General features: G+C 40.5%; 1 protein-coding gene across 2 annotated transcripts in view; it reads right to left on the bottom strand.

Annotated features, from left to right (window-relative positions):
* The window catches only part of RANBP3L (RAN binding protein 3 like), a 40,763-nt gene extending 20,628 nt beyond the window's left edge, over positions 1-20,135 (bottom strand). For both annotated transcript variants that reach the window (XM_021551780.3, XM_021551787.2), the window contains exons 1-8: positions 19,703-20,135; positions 10,595-10,653; positions 10,298-10,334; positions 9,653-9,730; positions 8,558-8,632; positions 6,657-6,731; positions 5,884-6,008; positions 5,234-5,334 (exon numbers count right to left, since the gene is read on the bottom strand). In XM_021551780.3, coding sequence (XP_021407455.1) covers positions 5,234-5,334; positions 5,884-6,008; positions 6,657-6,731; positions 8,558-8,632; positions 9,653-9,730; positions 10,298-10,334; positions 10,595-10,653; positions 19,703-19,946 — 794 coding nt within the window. In that variant the 5' untranslated portion in view covers positions 19,947-20,135. The remainder of the gene's footprint in view (positions 1-5,233; positions 5,335-5,883; positions 6,009-6,656; positions 6,732-8,557; positions 8,633-9,652; positions 9,731-10,297; positions 10,335-10,594; positions 10,654-19,702) is intronic.
* Between the last annotated feature and the right edge of the window lie 778 nt (positions 20,136-20,913).

The following is a 20,913-nucleotide window of genomic DNA, read 5'->3' as shown; positions in this document are numbered from 1 at the left end:
GGAACAGCGCGATGTTATGTGAGCCAGCGGCCCGTGCTGGTCACAAATCCAGAGGGACAGACGGCTTGGATCAGGCCTCATGTTACTTCTTCTCCTGCTAACCTCTGGGGGAGGGATGTTTTGTCTGCATGGGGGGTGCGCATCGGGACGGGTTTTTGATGGGGGCCACTGCAGCGAAGGGCGAGGAGTGTCCTACGCCTCCTATACGGTGGCTGGTGGATACACCTGTTTGGGAAAACCAGTGGCCCCTCCCTCAAGATAAACTGACCGCCCTTCAAAATTTAGTGCAGGAACAGTTGGACCAGGGTCGTCTGGAGCCTTCCAGGAGCCTCTGGAACACCCCTGTTTTCTGCATCAAAAAGAAGTCTGGGAAATGGAGGTTGTTACAGGACCTCCGGAAGGTCAATGCTGTCATGGAAGGCATGGGAACATTACAGGCGGGCATGCCATCGCCTACCATGCTTCCTGCAGGCTGGCCAATCTTCATCGTGGATTTGAAGGATTGCTTCTTTACAATTCCTTTGCATCCCGATGACAGACCAAAATTTGCCTTCACAGTGCCAGCAGTTGACAATAATGAGCCCGCACAGCGATATCAATGGAGAGTTCTGCCACAGGGGATGCGCAACTCCCCAGTTATATGCCAATGGTATGTGGCTCGTGCCTTGTCTGGAGTTCGCAAGCAGTTCCCTGATGCACGTCTGTATCATTATATGGACGACATCCTGGTGGCTGCGTCCACTCAGGAGGAGCTGCTGAGGATTCAGCCTCGGTTGCTCGATGCCTTGCATGCTCATGGGTTGCAGGTGGCTCCAGAAAAGGTTCAGCAACAGCCTCCTTGGAAGTATTTGGGGGTCAAAATTCTGGAACGGACAATCCAACACCAGGAGGTGCAATTTGTGCATTCGGTGAAGACACTGAATGATGTTCAAAAACTGATGGGTGTCATCACCTGGTTACGTCCATACTTGGGACTAACCGACGCACAACTGTCTCCTGTGTATGATCTGTTGAAAGGAGACCCTGATTTAAAATCACCTCGCACATTGACCCCTGAGGCACGTCAGGTGCTGGAGGAGGTTCAGCGGGCTGTTTCTGCCCGTCAGGTTTATCGCATTGATCTTTCCGTTGATGTCACTGTGTTCGTTACCACTCCAGATTCGCATCCCACAGGTATCATTGGTCAATGGAGTGACAAATGGTCTGATCCCTTGCACATTTTGGAATGGGTTTTCCTGCCCCATCAGCCGCAGAAGACGGCAACGACATTGGCTGAGTTGATTGCTCGGTTGATAATCAAATGCCGGCAGCGGTGTTTGCAATTGATGGGTGCGGATCCTGCAAAGATCGTACTCCCAATATCCCGGGAGGACTTTGACTGGAGCTTTGCACACTGTGTGTCCATGCAATGTGCTCTGGAAAATTTTTCAGGGCAAATCACTTATCATTTGCCCAGCCACAAGCTACTGCAGGTGGCGAAATCTACGCAGATCTCTTTGCGGCCCAAAAATAGTCAGGAACCCGTGCAAGGACCCACCGTCTTTACTGATGGTTCAGGGAAAACAGGAAAGGCCATTGTTACTTGGAAGGACGGATCTGAGTGGCAGGTTCTGAAAGCTCATCAGGAGGGGTCGGCCCAATTGGTTGAGTTGAGGGCTGCTGTTATGGCATTTGAGAGATTTTCCCAGGAACCTTTCAATTTGGTCACGGATTCTGCCTATGTGGCTGACATCGCACAGCGGTTGGGTCATTCAGTTTTGAAGGAGGTCAGTAACCCTGCCTTGTTTCATTTACTGAAGACCTTGTGGTGTGCTATTCAGGCCCGAGTTCATCCGTTTTACGTTCTGCATGTGAGAAGTCACACCAATTTACCAGGGTTTGTGGCGGAAGGTAACGCGAGGGCTGACAGGTTGGCTAATCCAGCGTGGGTAGCACCTCAGCCTGATACACTCGCGCAGGCCAAGGCATCGCATGGGTTTTTCCATCAGAATGCACATACTCTGCAGAAGCAGTTTCAGCTGACACCGACAGAGGCTCGTGGCATTGTTGAGTCCTGTGACGACTGCCATGCACTTGCTCCACCTCTACCAGCAGGGGTAAACCCTAGAGGCCTTAGGGCCCTGGAGCTTTGGCAGACCGATGTCACCCAGATTGCTGAGTTTGGCCGGCTCAAGTATGTGCATGTCACGGTGGACACGTTCTCCTCTGCAATGTGGGCTTCCGCTCACACTGGAGAAAAGGCCCGCGATGTCATTGCCCACTGGAGGCAGGCCTTTGCCGTTCTAGGCATACCTTCTGCTGTGAAAACCGACAATGGTCCTGCTTATGCATCGCAGCAGGTGCGGCAGTTCCTGCAGTTGTGGGGGGTGTCACACAAGTTTGGTATCGCCCACTCTCCAACTGGCCAAGCTATTGTAGAACGTGCTCATGGTACTCTGAAGCGGGTTCTTCAAAAACAAAAACGGGGAATGCAGGGTGAGACCCCACACAGTCGGTTGGAGAAAGCATTGTACACCATCAATCATCTTACGGTGCAGCAGAATTCAAATAACCCTGTCATTTTAAATCATCATCTCTCGTTGCAGGCTTCAGACGAGGCACATCAGCCTCGAGCAAAAGTTCGAGTGCGGAATTTAGTCACCAAACAATGGGAAGGTCCCTATGACCTTATCGCTTCGGGGCGCGGGTATGCTTGTGTGTCCACAGATACTGGGGTACGCTGGGTACCTTCGAAGTGTGTTCGTCCTGATCTGCAACCACAGAGGCAGAACCCGATCAACGGGCAACATGGAAACCGTGACCAAACTGAAAGGCATCAAATGGATGGATCGTCGAGTGATGACTCAGTTGAAGATGATGGCGGGTGATCACTCTGACGATTCCTCCGTGAATGGACATTGAACCTTATTTATTTATCTATTCATTTATTTATTTTTCTTCCTTTACTTTTAAACTAAAAAGGGTGAGATGTCACCCTGATTCTTAAGACTTCCTAAAGCCTTCTGAGTTTACATTCCTTTGGAGAACTTTCCCACACAATTTCTGTAAACAACGTATTGTTTACATTCTTTTATGGGGTGGAAAGCACTTGATGTACTGGTGGTTTGTCCAATGTCTTTGGAGAGGTGGACCGTTCACTCTCCAATCCAATGTCACCCTTGGGAAGGTATAAAAGACAGAGTCAGATAATAAACGTCCCTTTTTTACCTTGCAAGCAGCAGGTGGTCCGCGTGGTGCTTTCACGTGTCCCACAGCGACATCATATAATGGATAGAGGAAGATGTGGAAGAGCAGCAAAAGTGAGAGAGATGTCTGCGGGCAAAACAATCTCTGCAGTTTATTTTACAGCTAAATGTCAACAGTTATGCCTGGAAATTAAAAGCAAACCTAAAAAGCTGTTTTCTTAGCAATGAGGAGGTCTGGCTGCAATGTTCACTTATTGTTCAGCATGTATACAGAGTTTAATAAAATAATTTGTTTATTATTGATGAAAAAACAGATATGCCAGAAAGATTTTACCTAAGTATTTTACAGCATCAGTCACTTAATATGGATCAGAAGAACAGTACTTATATCCTCCTGCAATCTCAGAAGAGCAGTAGGCACCTGGTAGTATTTAAATTAGTTTTCAACTGCCAAAGGAACCAACATTTACTATGATTATAATAGAACTAGTATTGTGATATACAGAATTCATGAGGCACAAACACCCCAAGCACAGTGTTTGTGGAAAAAAAAGACAAGGGAAAGTAATACCCTAAGTACCTTTAAGTAACTTGTTGGCACTGAATCCCTGTGTTGCATTTCTCTACTTCACAGGAGAAAGTCACTCACCAATCTTTTCCTAGATACTGTGCGGCTGACAGAAGCTAAATAAATTTAAAGTACCAACAGCAGCTGATTTAGCTTTTCTAATGCATGCATTACCATCAGATTCTCTAAAAACCCAGTATGCTCTGTGGCTACATGTTGTCCTCAGAGGGCATCACAACAGCATTAAATGAAATAGAAAAGATTGGTTCTTCCAAAATCACAGCAAGCATCTGCCCTGTAATGGTGTTATTTTTTGTTGATAAGGATTAAGAATCTAAGTTGTTTGTGCATCTAGAAATCCCCTGTCTCCTCAGAGCCCTGGCACTGTGCATCACAATCTTTATCTGTGGTCCATCTAGCTCTGTAGAATACTGGCATAGACTCCTTTGCAATTTACATATTCTGTGCCCTCCTTGTGTAGGAGGGGGAATTAAGCAACATTAGAAATCTATTATCTGTGGCCCTAGCAATTTTGAAAAGTCACTCTCTCATCAAAAGTGATACCAAGTCTATTCCTGATGCTCACAACTTCCAGGTAAATAACCCTCATCAACATCAGCAAGCAGTATTAATACCACAAGACAACCACAGACCTAGAGTTCTGATGAGTCAGTCCCCAGAGAGAGGTAATAGCCTACTTTTGCACCAGTATTACTTCTGCTCACTGCTGGCCTTGAACCCTTTCTGTTTCCCAAGCAAAACCTTCTGTGAAGTTGAACTAGAAGCCAGTCTTTTCCCAGCATTGTATTTCTGTCACTTATGACACAAGTTTTCCAAGCTTTTAGTTAGAATCTGATTAATCTCCAAGAACAGGGCTCTTTCCATCACATACTGTGTCAAAAGGATGGGGAAACATCTTAGTCCAAGGATGTCAGCTTCCTCACAGAAACTCTCAAGTCTGTGCTGCACAAAAACGCTAGCGTATCACAGTCACCACAGATAGCCGCTCATGCCAGAAATTCTACTTTGTGAATGAAAGTAGAGCATCAGCTGCAGCATTCACCTGGTTTTCAAAATCAATCCTGTACTTTTTTCTTTATGCTTCTTGTGTCCAATATACTGAAATATATTGGTAATTCCTCAAAGGAATGAAATTTCCTGAGTTTCTATGCACTTTTTTATGAGCTGCAGCAGACATGGAATCAGAAGGGAGATGGCAAACCCCATATAGCTTCTGGCTTGGTTGCTAGTGAGAAACCACCTGTCCCACAGAGACTAATTGTAGTCAGGAGTCCATTTTTTTATTGCTTATGAAGTTCATGTCAGTATACACAAATCTTGGCACCACACACGAACAGCACTGAGCCCTGTTAGGGTGCAGATAGCATGGGCTTAGTACCATGTTAGACATAGCTGATGAAAGGGTATGCCATCAGCCAAGTGACAAGATGCTATAGAAATATAATGAACAAAATCTTACTGTGTTTTTTGAGAGCTGGAAAGACTTATTGTAATAGATGATCCCACTGGTTTGGAATTTACTGAATTCTCAGTGGATGAATAAGAGCTGTCTTCAGATAGCTAAAAATAATAAAATCAAATGGATTAATTAATTAGATTAATTAATTAATATGCTATTAACAGATCTGCTAGAATCCAGAGTCACTAAGGTATAAAGACACACAGATAGAGATATGGATAATACATATGGTAGTTGGCAGAGCTTCTTCCAGCTGTCTACTAAAACAGTGCCCTCAATTAAAATACTAAAATCTCACTTCCTAAATAAACCAAATTCAAAACACCAAAAGCTGATTTCCCCACAGAACCCTGATATCAGAGAGGTAAGACAGCCTGCAGAGAAGAGATAATTTTTCAAATACAGTCAGCATGAGTTTAACATTTCACCTCATGTCAGTGATGCAGCAATTCCACTGAAACTTACATGGGAACTTTCTTAAAATAATGCATTTTAATACATGATTAAGTAATTGCATGATTAATTAATTAATTAATTGTTTAAAAAAAGCACCAGTTTGTTTGGTGCTTGGTTTTGATTGTTTTGGGTGTTTTTGTTTGGTATTTTTTTTTCCTTAATTTAAGCTCCAGTAAAATTATTTTTCTTTTTACCTGAACACATGCTTCTTTCTTAGTCATTAGTGATACTACAGGAATTTCAGGACAGGTCAGGGCTTGTGGGGGCTGTAAAGTGGCAGGTCTAATGACATTCCACAAATGACTTGGTGACAAGGATCCTTGCAAAATACAAAGACAAAATATTTAAACATATACTTTTTCTTCACATCTAATTCATAACCTATATGTATTGCCTCTTAACTGAAACTTTGAACACATGTAAAAATAATATTTATTGTTGTTTACTTGCTTCATATTCTGAAAAATTGTAATGGTTTCTAAAATACATAACTCTGCAGTGAAACCAATGTGTTATCCTATCAGGATAAAAAAAGCAATGTGTTATATGCATAAATATTCTATTTGTACTTACAAAATGTATTTGTATTTATATATTTAAGTATATCTTTATACTTATATTTATTACTTTGTTTTAGATATGTCTTATGGCATTTCAGATTTAATTCTGCATCCTCAGATGCCAAGAGTTCTTCATTGGTTTCTCCAGGAGCAGAGTATTCCATTAGAAATGTGAAATTTCACTACAGAAGATTATATTCATTTCACTCAGGAAATAAGTAGTCAGAGCAGATGGTCAGACCAGAGTTCATAGGACATTTACACTGTCAAACAAATAAGTTATGAACTGCATAAAGATACCAAGCCTATCATTCAGTATAGAGAAGAGCTGTTCTTTTTTTGTCTTCCATATTTCTAAAGGATGTCTTTGTAGGGCTACAGTGAATAAATATTACAATGATAGTTACCTTCTCTTGTACTTTTAATGATGTCAGGATTTCTTTGAAGAAGAGCTGTGGTCATGAATATGTTGTTCTTCTTTACTACAGAAAAGGAATTTAAAATTAAATAATAAGTAAACCCGAATTTTAACCATTAATTAGTATTTCTGTGTCCTCTCCCTCTTTTGGTAGAACCTGAGTGATATTCCAACATATCCATCTGAAAAAGATTGTCAAGATAACTGCAACTGTCTCAGTTTTTACAGGTGGACAGACTTTGGCACGAGAGAGCACCAGAGGTTTTCTGGCTGTGTCACAGTCTTTTGGATATTAATGAATGTTTTTAATGGAAAATCTTTCTTCATCTTTTAAAAATAGGTGTTCTTGTTTTGTAGAAACATTGAATGCTACCTGGTCAAATTTTAGGCATTTTTAAGATGATTAAGTGAGGCCCAAATACATAGGAATAAATAAATAAATAAATAAACCCTGCCCTGCTCTGCTGAAAAGGCCTTCATAACCTACTAGAATGATGGCAATGCTCTATTGATGCTTTCACCGTTTTAATAAAGATATCAAACACCACTGAGATGATCATGGCAACCATGCTGTAAAAGCCTAGGAGGTAAGGGGGATAATTTTTATATCACTGATATCCAAAGCTGTGGAGCCAACCAAGGACTTCTGGTAGTAACTCACAGTTCGAAAGTGCAGGGTGTGGCTGCAGAAGGTGCCATACAGAGGTAGGGCAGCACTTTTCCAGGACAACCATAAGCACAGCACAGCAGGAATGAGGCCAAGAAGTGGACATGGACTGTAGGAGCATCAAGACCACCCAAGACTCCCAATGCCTCTGACTCATTTCCAGAAAGAATGAACTGCACATGGGAACTGATTTGCATAAAAAGAGAGAAACTAATCTCTAGGGTGGGGAAACCCTTCTATATAAAGGTACCCCTGTGAAGCCTGGGTGTGTGTCCCAGGATCCTATACCTGCCTTCAGCTGGACCGATGCTGATGCTGGAACCATCACCAGGGTGATCTCTTTTTCTCTCTTTCTTGCTTTTCCTCTTCTCCTCTTTAATCCTCTTTAATTCTCTCTCTTCCCTTTCACCTTAACCCTTTATCCAAAACCCACCTCCATGTGCTTAGAATAGGAGATCAGAACTTATACCAGTTATCATGTCAAGTGTGTAATCTACCAGTAAAACTTTTCCAGTTTTTGCGGAACCTCTGACTTATGTCATTCCTTTCCACCGTGACCACCCAAGATTTGTAAATCTTGGGTGCTGCCTTCCCCTTAAGGGTGCAATTCCAAGCATGTACCACATCCTGTAGAATGGCACAACTGATACACTACATACAATCACCACTTTTTCATTGCAAGAGTGTGTTTTGCTGCTATTAAAATGATGTGCACTCTTAACATTATTTAGAAATCCTCTACACCAGCGTCTGCCAAGCACCTGTCTTGGTAAGAGACGTAGACTAGGATTTGAGACCACTTCATCCTTCCTGTTAGTGCTAAGAGTAAGGATATTCCCTGGATCCTTGGTGAGGTGGAAAACATGCTCCTCGGACATAAAATTATATTCTTGTAGGAATAGTCACCATTATATTACAAGCAAAATATCATGTAGTTACCATAATTTAATTTTTTTAAGTATAATTTGTATCACACTCCATAAATGCATGATTTTAAATTACTCAAAGATTCCACTCCTGCCTGAGAGGATTCCCCAACTACTAAAAAAACCCCTTATCTTCTGTTGAAATGCCAGTCCTCCTTCTAAAACAATCCTTTCTCCCATCTAAATACCAGACTAGTCCAACACACTTCAGCTTTGTCTTGCAGGAAAAGCATTTCTGCACACATCTTTATTTTAGTTAACACTTGCTTTTCTATGTAAATATTTATATTCATTTACCTGTCTGGGAGGGAGGAAAAGTAGGAAGGGTGTTGAATGAAGATGATCTCCCTCTTTGCTGTGTGAGAGATGTATCTAAAAGAATAAGAGATTAAATTATTACTTGTTTGGAGAATAAAAAAAGACCAGTTTTAGGGTTAGCCAGGCTGATGTCATGCTTTCACTGACAGTAGAATAAATCATTATCTGCTACCCGCCATCTTTCTGAAGCAGACTGTTAGGTTATGTCTATGCTGCTGACCCCAGGATGTCTCTCAGGCCAAGCAGCACAGCCTGGCTCAGGCACATGGCTAACCCTCCCTGTATCAGCTCTGTCCTGGAGACTGCCAGGTGGAAAGGTTCAAAACACAGCCAGACAGTGACCTATCACGTAAACAGTGCAGGCAATCAATACAGAAGACACTCCAGCTTCCTTCTGCACTCTGCTTTATTTTTTGGTATAGGCATACCCTAAAATTTCTCACATATCTATCCCAATTTAACTTTCAGAGTAAACCAAACTTAGCTGAAGTCCTCTTAGGTACATTCAGATGTGATTAAAAAAATAATACACCATACATAATTAATGCCTCTCTGGTACCATCCATATGTTAAATGAAGATTGTAAAATACGTATCAGTCCTTCTGCACAGTAGCCTCAGTGATTTGTGTTCATTTCCACGGAGACAATACACAGACCTTTATGAGCCTTCCCCATCAGGTCATGGCTGGACTGTAGGAGGGGCCCTTCTGGAAACAGCTTTACATTTTAAAGGATTGCCCAGGGAACACTGATGTCTTCCAGAAGCCAGGGATATAATTCCTTTCCTGACTTCATCCCCCCTTGACTGTGTGAGCAATTCAGGAAAATTAGACGAAATTTATAAGTTTTTCACTACTTTATGTAGTATTATCTAAGTATGGAAAAAATAATATATTTTTAATTAAAAACATGTTTATTAGAAACTACCAGCAAGTATCAATGTTTAAGTTTACATGACTTGCAGCATGCCTACAATGTAGTAACATTTCTTAGATGGGGGAATTAATTCTTTTCTTTGCCAGATAAGAATATAGAACTCCTATCAAAACATGAATGGAGGCAAAATGTCATACCAGTGTTAGGCTGAGAGTCAGACTTCTGGAAAATCAAAGATGATGATCTTGCATGTTTTCTGGAACAGCTAATGAAATCTAGAGAAAAGAAAATATAATGTAATTACCAGGAGGCATCATCACCATGTTATGACACTGAATAAAAACTTGAACAAAATAAATTGCAGGAGGTACTTCAGCTTTAAGGAGTACATAAGAGCAAGAGGGCTTTGGAATCTAAGTCAACACCTGTAACAACGCCCTGGGAAGTCTTCTTCTACTAAGTTCAGGGAACCTAAAGCCAGCACTTAGAATCATTTCACAGCCCATGGGCTCAGAAAACATTAAGAATGAGGAACTACATTATAACATAACCCGAGCAAAAAGAAAGAGGCAGTTAGTTCATACAGCTGATGAATACACTTGGTCAATTTTCAGGGTTTCTGGAGCTTGTCTTTCTGATAAATATGAGAGGTAAGATGGAAGAACTCTTGAGGATAGACAGGGACATATATATTAGGACAGAACAGGTGGTTCTACAGCCCACAGAATCTTAGACTGATAACTGGGATTTACCCCTGCTCACAGAAGAAGTCCAAACATTGTTTTTACAGGACCTAGGAATAAGCCAGTTATATTATGCTGTTTCAGTGAGGTGGTCATTACCATTTTCAGCTTTGAAAACTGGGTCTTCTGCAGGCCGCTGGAAAAAAAAATAAGCATGGAAAGGTCAAGGAAATAGAACAATCATTTTCTAGACAGACACAAAGTACAACAGTCCAGCATATATGCATTAAGTCTTGTTTCTGTTTCCTATTCTTCCTTGTTCTATTTTCAGACTATTTATTACAAGTGCTAACCAGGGCTAAAATCTTATACTACTGCTAGGATAATTGTCTATAGAATCTCTATTTCTCAACAATTTTTATCAATAATGAAAAAGAGGAAAAAAAAGCTTTTTACCTTCAAAGAACGGTCCTTCTTTTCAAAAACAAATGTTGGCTGGGCAAGCACTGATTTCTCTGGAAAAGAGAAAAGATAGTTTTTAATAACAATTTCATAATAGTATTTATAAAGCAGAGTTTTGAAAATGCTGTGCAATAATAAATAGGAGTTTATCCCTTTGTTACAAAGTAAGAAACTAAAGAGATGTAGTAATGTATAGTACAGCACATTAGGAAAAAAAGCTATAATCCCTAAATTTGAGTGTGAGTTTTGCTTAACTAGATGTCATGGGATTTTGCCTTATATTTTTAATATTCCTCTTTTAAAAAAAATAAAAAGTGCTTTAACCTTTACAAGAAACATTTACCATCCTTTAAGAACAAGGGTGAACTGCATCTTTGCGTAGTAGAAAAGAGCAAGGAAATGAAATGTAAAATATCCCAAAAGAAAGGAAAACAATAGATTGTGTTACATCTGGCCTTTCAGTTACATTCATACATTCTGCTCTTTAAGCTTCAGGTAGGTGGAAGTCTAGGGTCAGTTTTAATGTGTGTATGGTAAATATGGAGCTCTAAGAAGCAAATTCTAGTCTCATCATACCTCTGCATCTCTTAGGCATAACTAGAAATATCTTGCATCTATGCTCTTTTTTCCTATGAAATATTTTTCTGCATACATTTGCCTCTCATCAGTTTTTATGTTGATTTAGGGTTCACTACTTCTACATCTCATACAACTTCTTCAGGCTGTTTACTTTATTAGGCTTGTGACCTTCACAGCCAGTGCAATTCTAATTGACTAAATTTGGTTGTCAGTGTAAAAGAAAAAGTTGCTTTCACCAGCACCACTGATTAATGACATATTTATTATATTAATTAAGGGCATGCTTAATGGGCAAAAAACCAGACACAAACTGATCTTTTTTTAAAGACCACCCCATACAGAATTAATCTCATTCTAGCCTGATACATCTGTCCTGTGCAATAAATAGAAACAATCAACTTCTGACTATGAGCATATTTTACCTGTGTACTTTAGATGACAAATGGAAAGCTAAATGCATATATTTGTCTCCATGGCTGATAAGTACAGAGTTCAGACTAGGGTGACTGCTGAGCTATTTGACTGGTCTCTGGCCAGAGAAATCTCACACTTGGCGACTTGTTAGCTGACATTTGACAGAATATTTATCACATACACAACATTTTTGTAACTCTCTTTTATGCTGTTACTTCTTCAACAAAAACATCCAAGTGAAAATATGTGGATAGATTTTTTTATCTAGAACTGCACACCCATCTGTGATCATACAACTAGAGCTGTGGTGTCAATTACTCAAAAGTTTAATAAAGAAAACATCAACCTATCGTGCAGGAGTTAAGATTACCGCACCAAAAATTTATTCAACTATCAAGGAAAAAGTAAACATTGTTAAAATAAATGCTTTATGTATGTAAGCAGGGGCAAGAGCATGAAACTTTACTCAAACCCAGTGATCTATAGACAGAAGAGTAATAAATAGCACAGTTTTGCTCTTGTTAAAGTTCATTTTATATTTACTTTGGCACTGTGTGTGTGTGCAAAGGACAGGATTTAACAAATTTAGTATGCTTTGCAATGAAAGCCTATTTCTTCCTTAATAGAAAAAGCAGAAAAAAGTTCACATTGTTCCACTGAAAGAAAGATAACTATCTGTTATCAAAAGTTGAAGAAAAATTCCATAATCTAGTTGCAGCTAGGGGGTCAATAGCATGACATGAAGCAATTCCACTTTTATTCACTAGAGGGGAGTGGCACACATGAACAATAGTTTCCATTTAAATATGATATTTTGAAGAGAATAGGCTTTTTTCTGTCCCCTTAAAACAAACAAAGAAACAAACAAAACTGGCATTTTTATTGAATGAAGGAAAAATGCAAAAAGGAAAGAGTAACTGTAGAAGTCTTCATATTCTTCTCAGTAATCCTCAAATTCAGAAACATGCACTATTTTTAAAGGTACATTTTCTCTTCCAAAGAATGGAATTAGCAAAGAGTGAACTGCTGGGAAGAAGGATTTGACTTTCTCTCATGGAGTTAACTTTTCCTGAATCTAAAAGTCTGTAGGGGATTTGAAGGAATTAAGAAAGCCCACTACATTTGAAACAACAAGAAGATTCCAATAATATTTTAAAATCCAAAAGTTCCTGACGAAAAAAAAAACAAAAACATGACTGCTTAATTACCAACAGAAACTTGTGAAGCTACAGCATAATGGTACCCTTAAAAGATAAATATCCGTATTTTAATATTGCAGTAAATATAAATATTATATCCCACCTATTGCTCTTGAGCCAAAGAGCTGCCTGTAGATTAAGTCAGAGGCTGCTGAGGCTGCCACAGTTATTTTTAGTTTTTACAGTTCTATAATGCTTCTACTGCAATCAAGAAAACCTCTTTGTAATTCCTGAAGCATACTCCACAAAGCTCATCAGGAAGATCTTCACTCCTCAATCAGGCTGTTCATAACAGGGCTTTAAAAATATATTTGTGTTAACTATATATGTATTCTAAGCATATATTTCCATTTACATTTTCAACTTTCCAGATTTCAGGCACAAAATATCTGTTGCTGATGTGCTGATCTGAAGCTGATCTCCACCGAAAAGACGCCCAGAACTTCTCTTGCGGATGTAACACAGAGCCATCAAGGAGTTACCACAGTCATGCTGATTTTAACACTGTAATTTTAACACTGGTCAGTACTTCTGCATTTCTCCCCTTCATTCCCTGCACGAAGTCTGCCTTTGGCAGGGTGGGTGTGCTGGCTGAAAGAGAAGGGCACCCAGCCATGCAATGCCACTCTCCCAGAACAGGCAGCAGCAGCCAACGCCAGGCACAGGCACATGCAGACAGGGGAATAGGAATGGCTGGGCTGGAGCCATTCTCCCTCATCACCACCAGAACTCAGACAGACGTGGGCTGGCTAGTGCCTGGTTCAGACCGGGCCACTCCAGTCCTCAGCAGCTTGGCACTCGTGGATAAAAGAGGCTGTTGGAAAAGTTACCAGAAAATAATGCCAAATGAGCTGCCTCTGGCTGCAAGGACTGGAATAATCCATCAGACTCAGCCAAGAGTCCAGACACAGAACCTGTCTGCACATGAATAATCACCACAGATTGGACTCTCTTTCCCTTCCTGCAGTTCCCCTGAAGCTGTTGAATCAGAAATCTAATGTTTGCTGTATTCAAAGACCAAAATAGGCCCTTGCTGGAAGACGCATTAAAAATATTTCTTTGTCTGAGATCTCACCTGAATGTCCTGGCTCCAGCCTCCTGTCTGGCACAGAAGCAGTATCAAATGTGCTCATACCTGAGCTACCTGACGTGGAAGGTGCCCAGGTTACAGGATAGAGATTGCATTCCATTTGAAAGAGCATTTTGGGCAAAAGTACATGCTGGCTGATGCCTTAGGAGCACAAGCCAGAATAACATACAAGAAATAATATAAAATTGCTTTTATCGGATTTGCTTGTATCCTAAAAGCCAGCATTGTTCATGAGATGTAAGAGTCCCTCTGTCTTTGCTGTGACATTCCACTCTTCACTTCCATTGCTATTGCCTTTTCTAAAGCTATTGAGACTTCACAAAAGACATACATTAAAAAATAAGTAGGACCCTGATGATTTTGAAAATTTAACAGTTGTTATTACAATTGTTCCATCCCACCTTAAACATAGGTAAATTATCCTTAACCTTTGAGGGCTAAGGACACAGTGGAGAGAATACAATCACCTATCTGTTTCTAATTTTCAGGCAGTCCTATGCCTGAAATAATGCCAAAAGTGGTGACAGTACTGTTTTTCTATTCCTCTCAAAGAGATGCAAAAAAACCCTCAAATCTTTCAGAAGGTAAGATAGAACTTGTGATCTCAATAGAATTTTTTTTATTTCTGATGTTGAAACAATTAATTTTTACATTTTCAAGTTTCAAAAATTAATTCTGTTGCATCTTCATCATTAACAAACAGACCAGAAGTCTGAAAAGGCTTTAATTCATCTATCCATGGCAAAAACTTACACATATTTAAAGTAATGATGGACCAGTTGCTTGGCAAGGCAGAGCCCACCAGCAGCAGTGGCAGCACCTCTGGGATAATGAATTTAAGAAGGGCAGAAAAGTATTACACAAGGACAATTGCAGGTGTGAGAGGAGAGACAACAGGAGAGAGGAACAGCTCTGCAGATACCAAGGTCAGTGAAGGAGGAGAGAGAGAACATGAATGGTGAGGCAGCTGTGCCCCTGCAGCACAGGGAGGTGCAGGGGGAGCAGAGATCCACCTGCAGCCCCTGGAGGAACCACACCAGAGCAGGTGGGTGTCTGAGGGGGCTGTGACCCCACGGGAAGCCCTCCTGGCAGGACCTGTGGCCTGTGGAGAGCAGCCCACACTGGAGCAGGTTCCTTGGCAGGACCTGTGACTCCACCAGAGCCCACACGGGATTAATTAATGTCATAGAAGTTCATGGACAATCTCCTATGGGAATGACCCTGTGCTGGAGCAAGGGAAGAGTGTGAGGAGTCCTCCCCATGAGGAGGAAGAAGTGGCAGAGACGTGATGGAGCAGACCATAAGTCATATTCCCCATGCACCTGCCCTGTGGGAGAAGGTAGAGAAAGAAGAGAGTGAAGTTAAGGCTCTGAAGGGTGGGAAGACTTTTTTTAAGACTTGGGTTTAGTTCTCACTACCATATCCTAATTCTAATTTGACTGGTATTAAACAAATGGATTTCCCCTCTTTTTCCTGTGATAGTAATTCCTGAGTGTTCTCTCCCTGCCTTTATCTCAACCCACGAGCCTTCCACAATTTTCTCTCCACAGCTGAGAAGGGAAGTGAAAGAGTGGTAGACAACTAGCATCAACATACTACAACAGTAAATAAATAAAACAAACAAAAAGGAAAAAAATGGCACAAACCAAAACCAAATAGAAACAGCCTTCTTAATCAGAAAAAAAAATTCTCAAATAGAATATGATATTTGAAAATTGTATAATGGCCAGATAATGTCACTGACTTACAAAATCTTTAACTGCATCCAACTTTTCCTTTACCATATCCTAGTAAGCACTGCACAATACACAAAGACTACATGAAAATTTATAATCAGCTTGTAATTTTAACCTATCAAATGATAAGGCTATGACATTGAATTATAAAGTTTATGTGCTCTGATATGCTATAGCATATTTTGGAAGCTTTGCATGTTATTGCTAAAATTTGCAAAAGCAGAAGCAGAGGCACTGTTTCAATGTCATAGCTTAGATTGCTGGTTCCCACAGAACTCTAACCAAACAAAGTTAATCAACAATAATAAATTCTTGTACATAAGACAGCCATTTTGATCGTGTCACATCTAAACTAGCGCAATGAGAACATGTAAATTGGGAAGGTGTTGAAATGAAAAGTAGGTTTAATGTCAGTTCAGTTGCTACATCCTCAGAAGTAGTTTTATATCACTAAAATAATAAGAAAAAAACTTACACTGAAAAATTTGGACTCTGTCAGTAATGAATATGTGCTATGTACAGCTATTACTTAAAAAAACACTAAGACAAAATTTTGTGACAATATACTTGAAGGAAAAGAAAGCAACAATGGAATAGCATTTAAGTGGGAGATACGGATTGAGAAATTTACATTGATAAAATTAATAAATTATTTTCACTATGCTAGATGATAATCTGTACATTAATGACTTCAAGGAGCATCAGAGTTAAACTACATAATAATATGACCAATTTTTATTCAAAATGCTGCAAAAAACATAGAAAACTATCAATACTTTAGACAGCAAAAATGCAACAGGCAGAAGAAAAATACATATTGTGAAAACAAGAAGCAAGGTAAATTAACAAAATATTTTGCTCTCTAAACTTGGGCTCATGTCTAAATATTGTTTCTGGCTTTTGATACAAAAGACATTTGTCAGTGATGGACCATTTTCATCTAATATTAGGTGGAAGTTAACAAAAGCCCTTTTGGCTTCTGTCAAGGAGAAATTAAGAACAGAATTTGCCAAACCTGCAACAGAACCATAGTTTCTGGTTTAAAAATACTTATGGAAGTTCAAAACGTCAAACAGAGCCAGTTCACAGCCAAGAGAAAGCACCACAATGTTGCCAGCCAACATCTTATGTCCCTCAGTGGCCTCACTATATAAGCCAGGCTTTCCTCTGCCAAAACTTAAATAAAACAGATTACATGAGGCAAAATGGGTGTGTCCTAGAACAGCATTTCATGCAACCAACTCAATAAAAAGTATCAACTTAAAAGAAGTATGGGAAAGGACTTATGAAATTTCCCATTGCTGGCCCTGAGTAACAGGAGTGTTCCCAGAAGCCCTGGGCAGGTGAGTGTTCTGATGGAATTCACACACACACCTGCTCAGCACCTTTGACAAAACAAGTCACTGAGTAAAGCTCTATATTTGGACCTGGAAACCTACTTTCAACTTCTCATCTATTTGTCTTCATACTTTTGATTCTGCTTATAAAGTATATTTATTACTTTCTAAGTCAACTGTCTTAAAAAATAAGATCAGTTTTAATACCATGACTGGGGATTTTCCAAGCAAACTTACTTTTTTTTTTGCTAGAGATATTTTAATACAATATTGATTACTTCAATGTGCATCTATATCTATTATATGTACATAATGGGTTTTATTTAAACTGAACACTCAAAACAAAATAAGAAAATAATGTCATAAATCATATGAAATTCTAATCAGAAGAGTTTCCCATACACACAGGTATCAGACATGCATGTTGCTATACAGCAACATGCAGCTTCAGTATCTTAGTCATAGTTCCAGACCTGTATTCTAATGGAATATTTTCTTTTAAAATAGTCTTCTGAATGTCAGTGAATCAATAAATTTGCAACAATTCTTCATGAATCCTAATTTTCCAAATATGTGAAATCTTTGACAAAGTTTTTTATTATTTGAAAAAAAAGGAACCACCCATTGTTGTGAATTTTATCTATTGAGAACTTAAGCATATATCACTGGTATTTGGCCACTGGCTGCACTTGCTGCAGGAGCAACTGTACTTCAGTGGCCCATGAAGAGACTGCTGGACACATCACTGTGCTCTGTTCAAACACCCTGTACTAAATGTAAGTGCACATTGCTTATCTTGGGTTCACAGCATCCTGTAAATATAATTTGGGGAACCAACAAATAACTTCATACTTGGATCAAGGAATGGAGTTTCTGTTTCATCGCACTAAGAAAGAATAAAGTTCATCTAATTGACAATTTGCAAAATAAAACTTCTGAAGGAATTTTTCCAAGGACAGCTTTACTACATTTTGGGGACTCCAATACTGTACACTCTTTGTTATACAAATATGTTTATAACCCACAAAAATAATTTCCCTGTCAACAGTGGCACCAGTTACGTGAGCAAGGATTCTTCATGAGGGCACAGTCCTGCATAATCAGACTCTTAACATTTTAAGACATGTTCATCCTCTCCTAAGTCAGTCTTCCCAATGCTACAGATTCTAAGCACAGATAGGGATTAAGGTGGAAAGGGCTCTTCTATCAAAAAAGTTTCATCTAATACTTCTAGATCCCATTGTGGTTTATTGCATGCTATGTCAGAGATGAGATTTAAAATTTAAAATACTTCTCTTCAGACATGGAAACTCAGGTAACAGCCTGTGGAAGTATTTATAGATATAGCATATGATACACGCATCCACCTCTGTAGACTTCACTAGCAATTGTCTCTAGCAAAAAAAGAAATGTAAGTTTGCTTGGAAAATCCCTAGTCATAGTATCAAAAACTGATTTTTTAAGACAGTTGCCTTAGAAAGTGATAAATATGCTTCATAAGCAGAATCAAAATATGAAGACCTCACTTCTCATCTTATATGGGTATAACATAAACAGGCATTAAAATAGCAATAAAAATTACCCTATCTCAGCAAGACTGTAACATAATTTCTGAGAGAAATGTAACCCAGTTAGCTTTATTTCAAATATTAGAGTGAAGCAAGTATTTCTGAGAGTCTCATCACTGGAGTGTAATTTTAGCAGTGCTACTAGACTAGAAGTAACTGTGTCAGTAGACCAGCAGGACTGTGCCAAAAAGCGTACCCAAAAATTATTTTAGAAACACTGCAACATCCCACTGCTCAGAATTTTTAATCTATTATAAAATCCAGTGAAATACCCAATGCAAGGACAATTAAGTGTTAGCCTTTTCAGGGCATTGTACAAAATTTAAATTTTATAAATCCCTATGAGATAACACAGAAGTAATCCTCGAGGGGTGTGTGCAGAAATTGAATTGTATAGGTAATAAGGTCATGATCCAACAACACTTACACATCCTTAAATTTCAGTGAGTAGATTGAACTCTGTGCTCAATACTAAGCACAAATTAAAAGGCTAGTCAACTGACAAATTAGCCCAGCCTCTCTAAAATGTATCATAGCATCAGGCTTAGCCCTTGAAAATCCTCTTGGTAACTTAGGTTCATTCATCAACTGCTGCAGTAAAAAAAGTTTGATGGCATCATCTGCAAAAAGTCCTTAATATTAGCACTTATTTCTATTATGCATCCTCATCAGTTTTTAATGATATTGACAAATCAGTCTTAATTCATGACTCTCCTCACTACCTAAATAAGGAATTTTGCTCTCCACCTCCATCGTCAGGCATCAGTCTGAGGAGCTAGAGCAGGACAGTTTTGCTCTCACGTCATGGCATGAATGTCCAGGAAAACGAGTGCTGCTTCCAGGTACAGCCAGGAACGCAAGTGCTATTCCCACCCATTGTCAGGCCCGGCATTTAGGAAAGCTGCAGAAAGCTCAAATGGCGGGGGGAGTCAACACTGTCAGAAACATAGAGAGGCCAGCTGGTAGTGCCCTTTCCTCGAGTGAAATACGAACTGGAGATTACTGACAGATTACCAGTAAAAAACAATGTAATAAAAAAGCACAGCCAGCCAAGCTCTTGTTTTGCATTACACACAGCACTGTTACCAACCAGGTACATCCTTTGTGTTTATCCCTTTCCCACAAAAGACCCGGGGGAACACAAGAGACATGCAAAAATCAATAGCTAACAAAACCCACCTGTAAAGCATTCCTCCTTGGGATCTGCCGCGCTGCCGCGGGAGCCTCGGCAGGGCCTGGGCATGGTCTGTGCTCGCAGGTGAGCGGCTTGGTGCAGAGCCCAGGGACCACCGCGCCAGCCTCTTCTTTTGGGGAGGTCGGGCGCCTTCGCACCCCGCCGGGCTCTGTCACAGCCAGCACAGCAGCATCGTGTGCCTGCACATAAAGCATTCCCTTTGCAAGCAGGAATTGGCTCGTTTCTCATTATGAGGTCAGCATAAGTAGCTTTTTATATACATCTCTCTACATATATGTAATCATATATGCTGTGTGCGCTGCAGCTGGCTCTGGAAACCTGCCACCCTCGGAAGAGGTCAGCGGGGCTCGGGACTGGCGGCCCGGGCGGGCGGCAAGGACCGAGCGGCGGCGGGGCCAGCCCGGGGCCGGGGCTGGCTCCTGGCGGGGCGGGCCAGGGGCGGGGACTCGCAAAGCCGGGCACGGCAGCGTGGGCAGGGAGAGAGGCGGGCCGGGGGCCGCGCCAGCGGCGCTTCGCTCGCGGCCGAGCTCCCGTGGGCACTGTGCCTTTCTTGGCTTTTTTGTTTTCAAAGAGAAGATGAAATATCAAGCGACCTAGCCGGACACCGCGATTGTTCCCAGGCTGACGTGAACCAAGTGCAGCATCAGCACACAGAGGTGCTGCGGTCGCTCCTTCCAAACGCGCTGTGCTGTAAATTCTAAAGCCTCGCCTATGCGTCCTGCTGCTCTCTTAAATGGCAACAGCCCCAAATGTATTCAAGTGGGAGCGACTTCGGGCCATTATGTATTGCAAGCCTGGAGTCAAACTGCCTGTAATCATAACAGTTCAAGACAAAAAGGCAGCAATTCAATGTAAGTTCATCAGAATCACGTTTAATCTCGTGTCTTTACACAGCCAATATCAGATGTTCTACAGAAAAAAAATATTTAAGACGTCCAAGAGCACACCGATGCGCTGTGATTTTCCCTCATTAGAGTCTCAGTGTGTGTTGGCATAACTTCTAAAGTGTGTCAGTTAACCCCTCTGCAGTAGAATCAGAGAAACTTTTAGACTGGAAAAAATCTCTTAAGATAGAAGTCCAGCCTTAACCCAGCATTGCCAAGTACCTCATTAAACCATGTCCCGAAGTTTCACATCTAACATTTTTTTTAATAGCTCAGGGATGATGACTCTATCACTTCGTTTGGCAGCTTGT

This window comes from Lonchura striata, chromosome Z, assembly GCF_046129695.1.
Source record: "Lonchura striata isolate bLonStr1 chromosome Z, bLonStr1.mat, whole genome shotgun sequence".
NCBI classification, from domain to species: Eukaryota; Metazoa; Chordata; class Aves; order Passeriformes; family Estrildidae; genus Lonchura; species Lonchura striata.
This window is presented reverse-complemented; position numbering and strand designations above follow the sequence as displayed.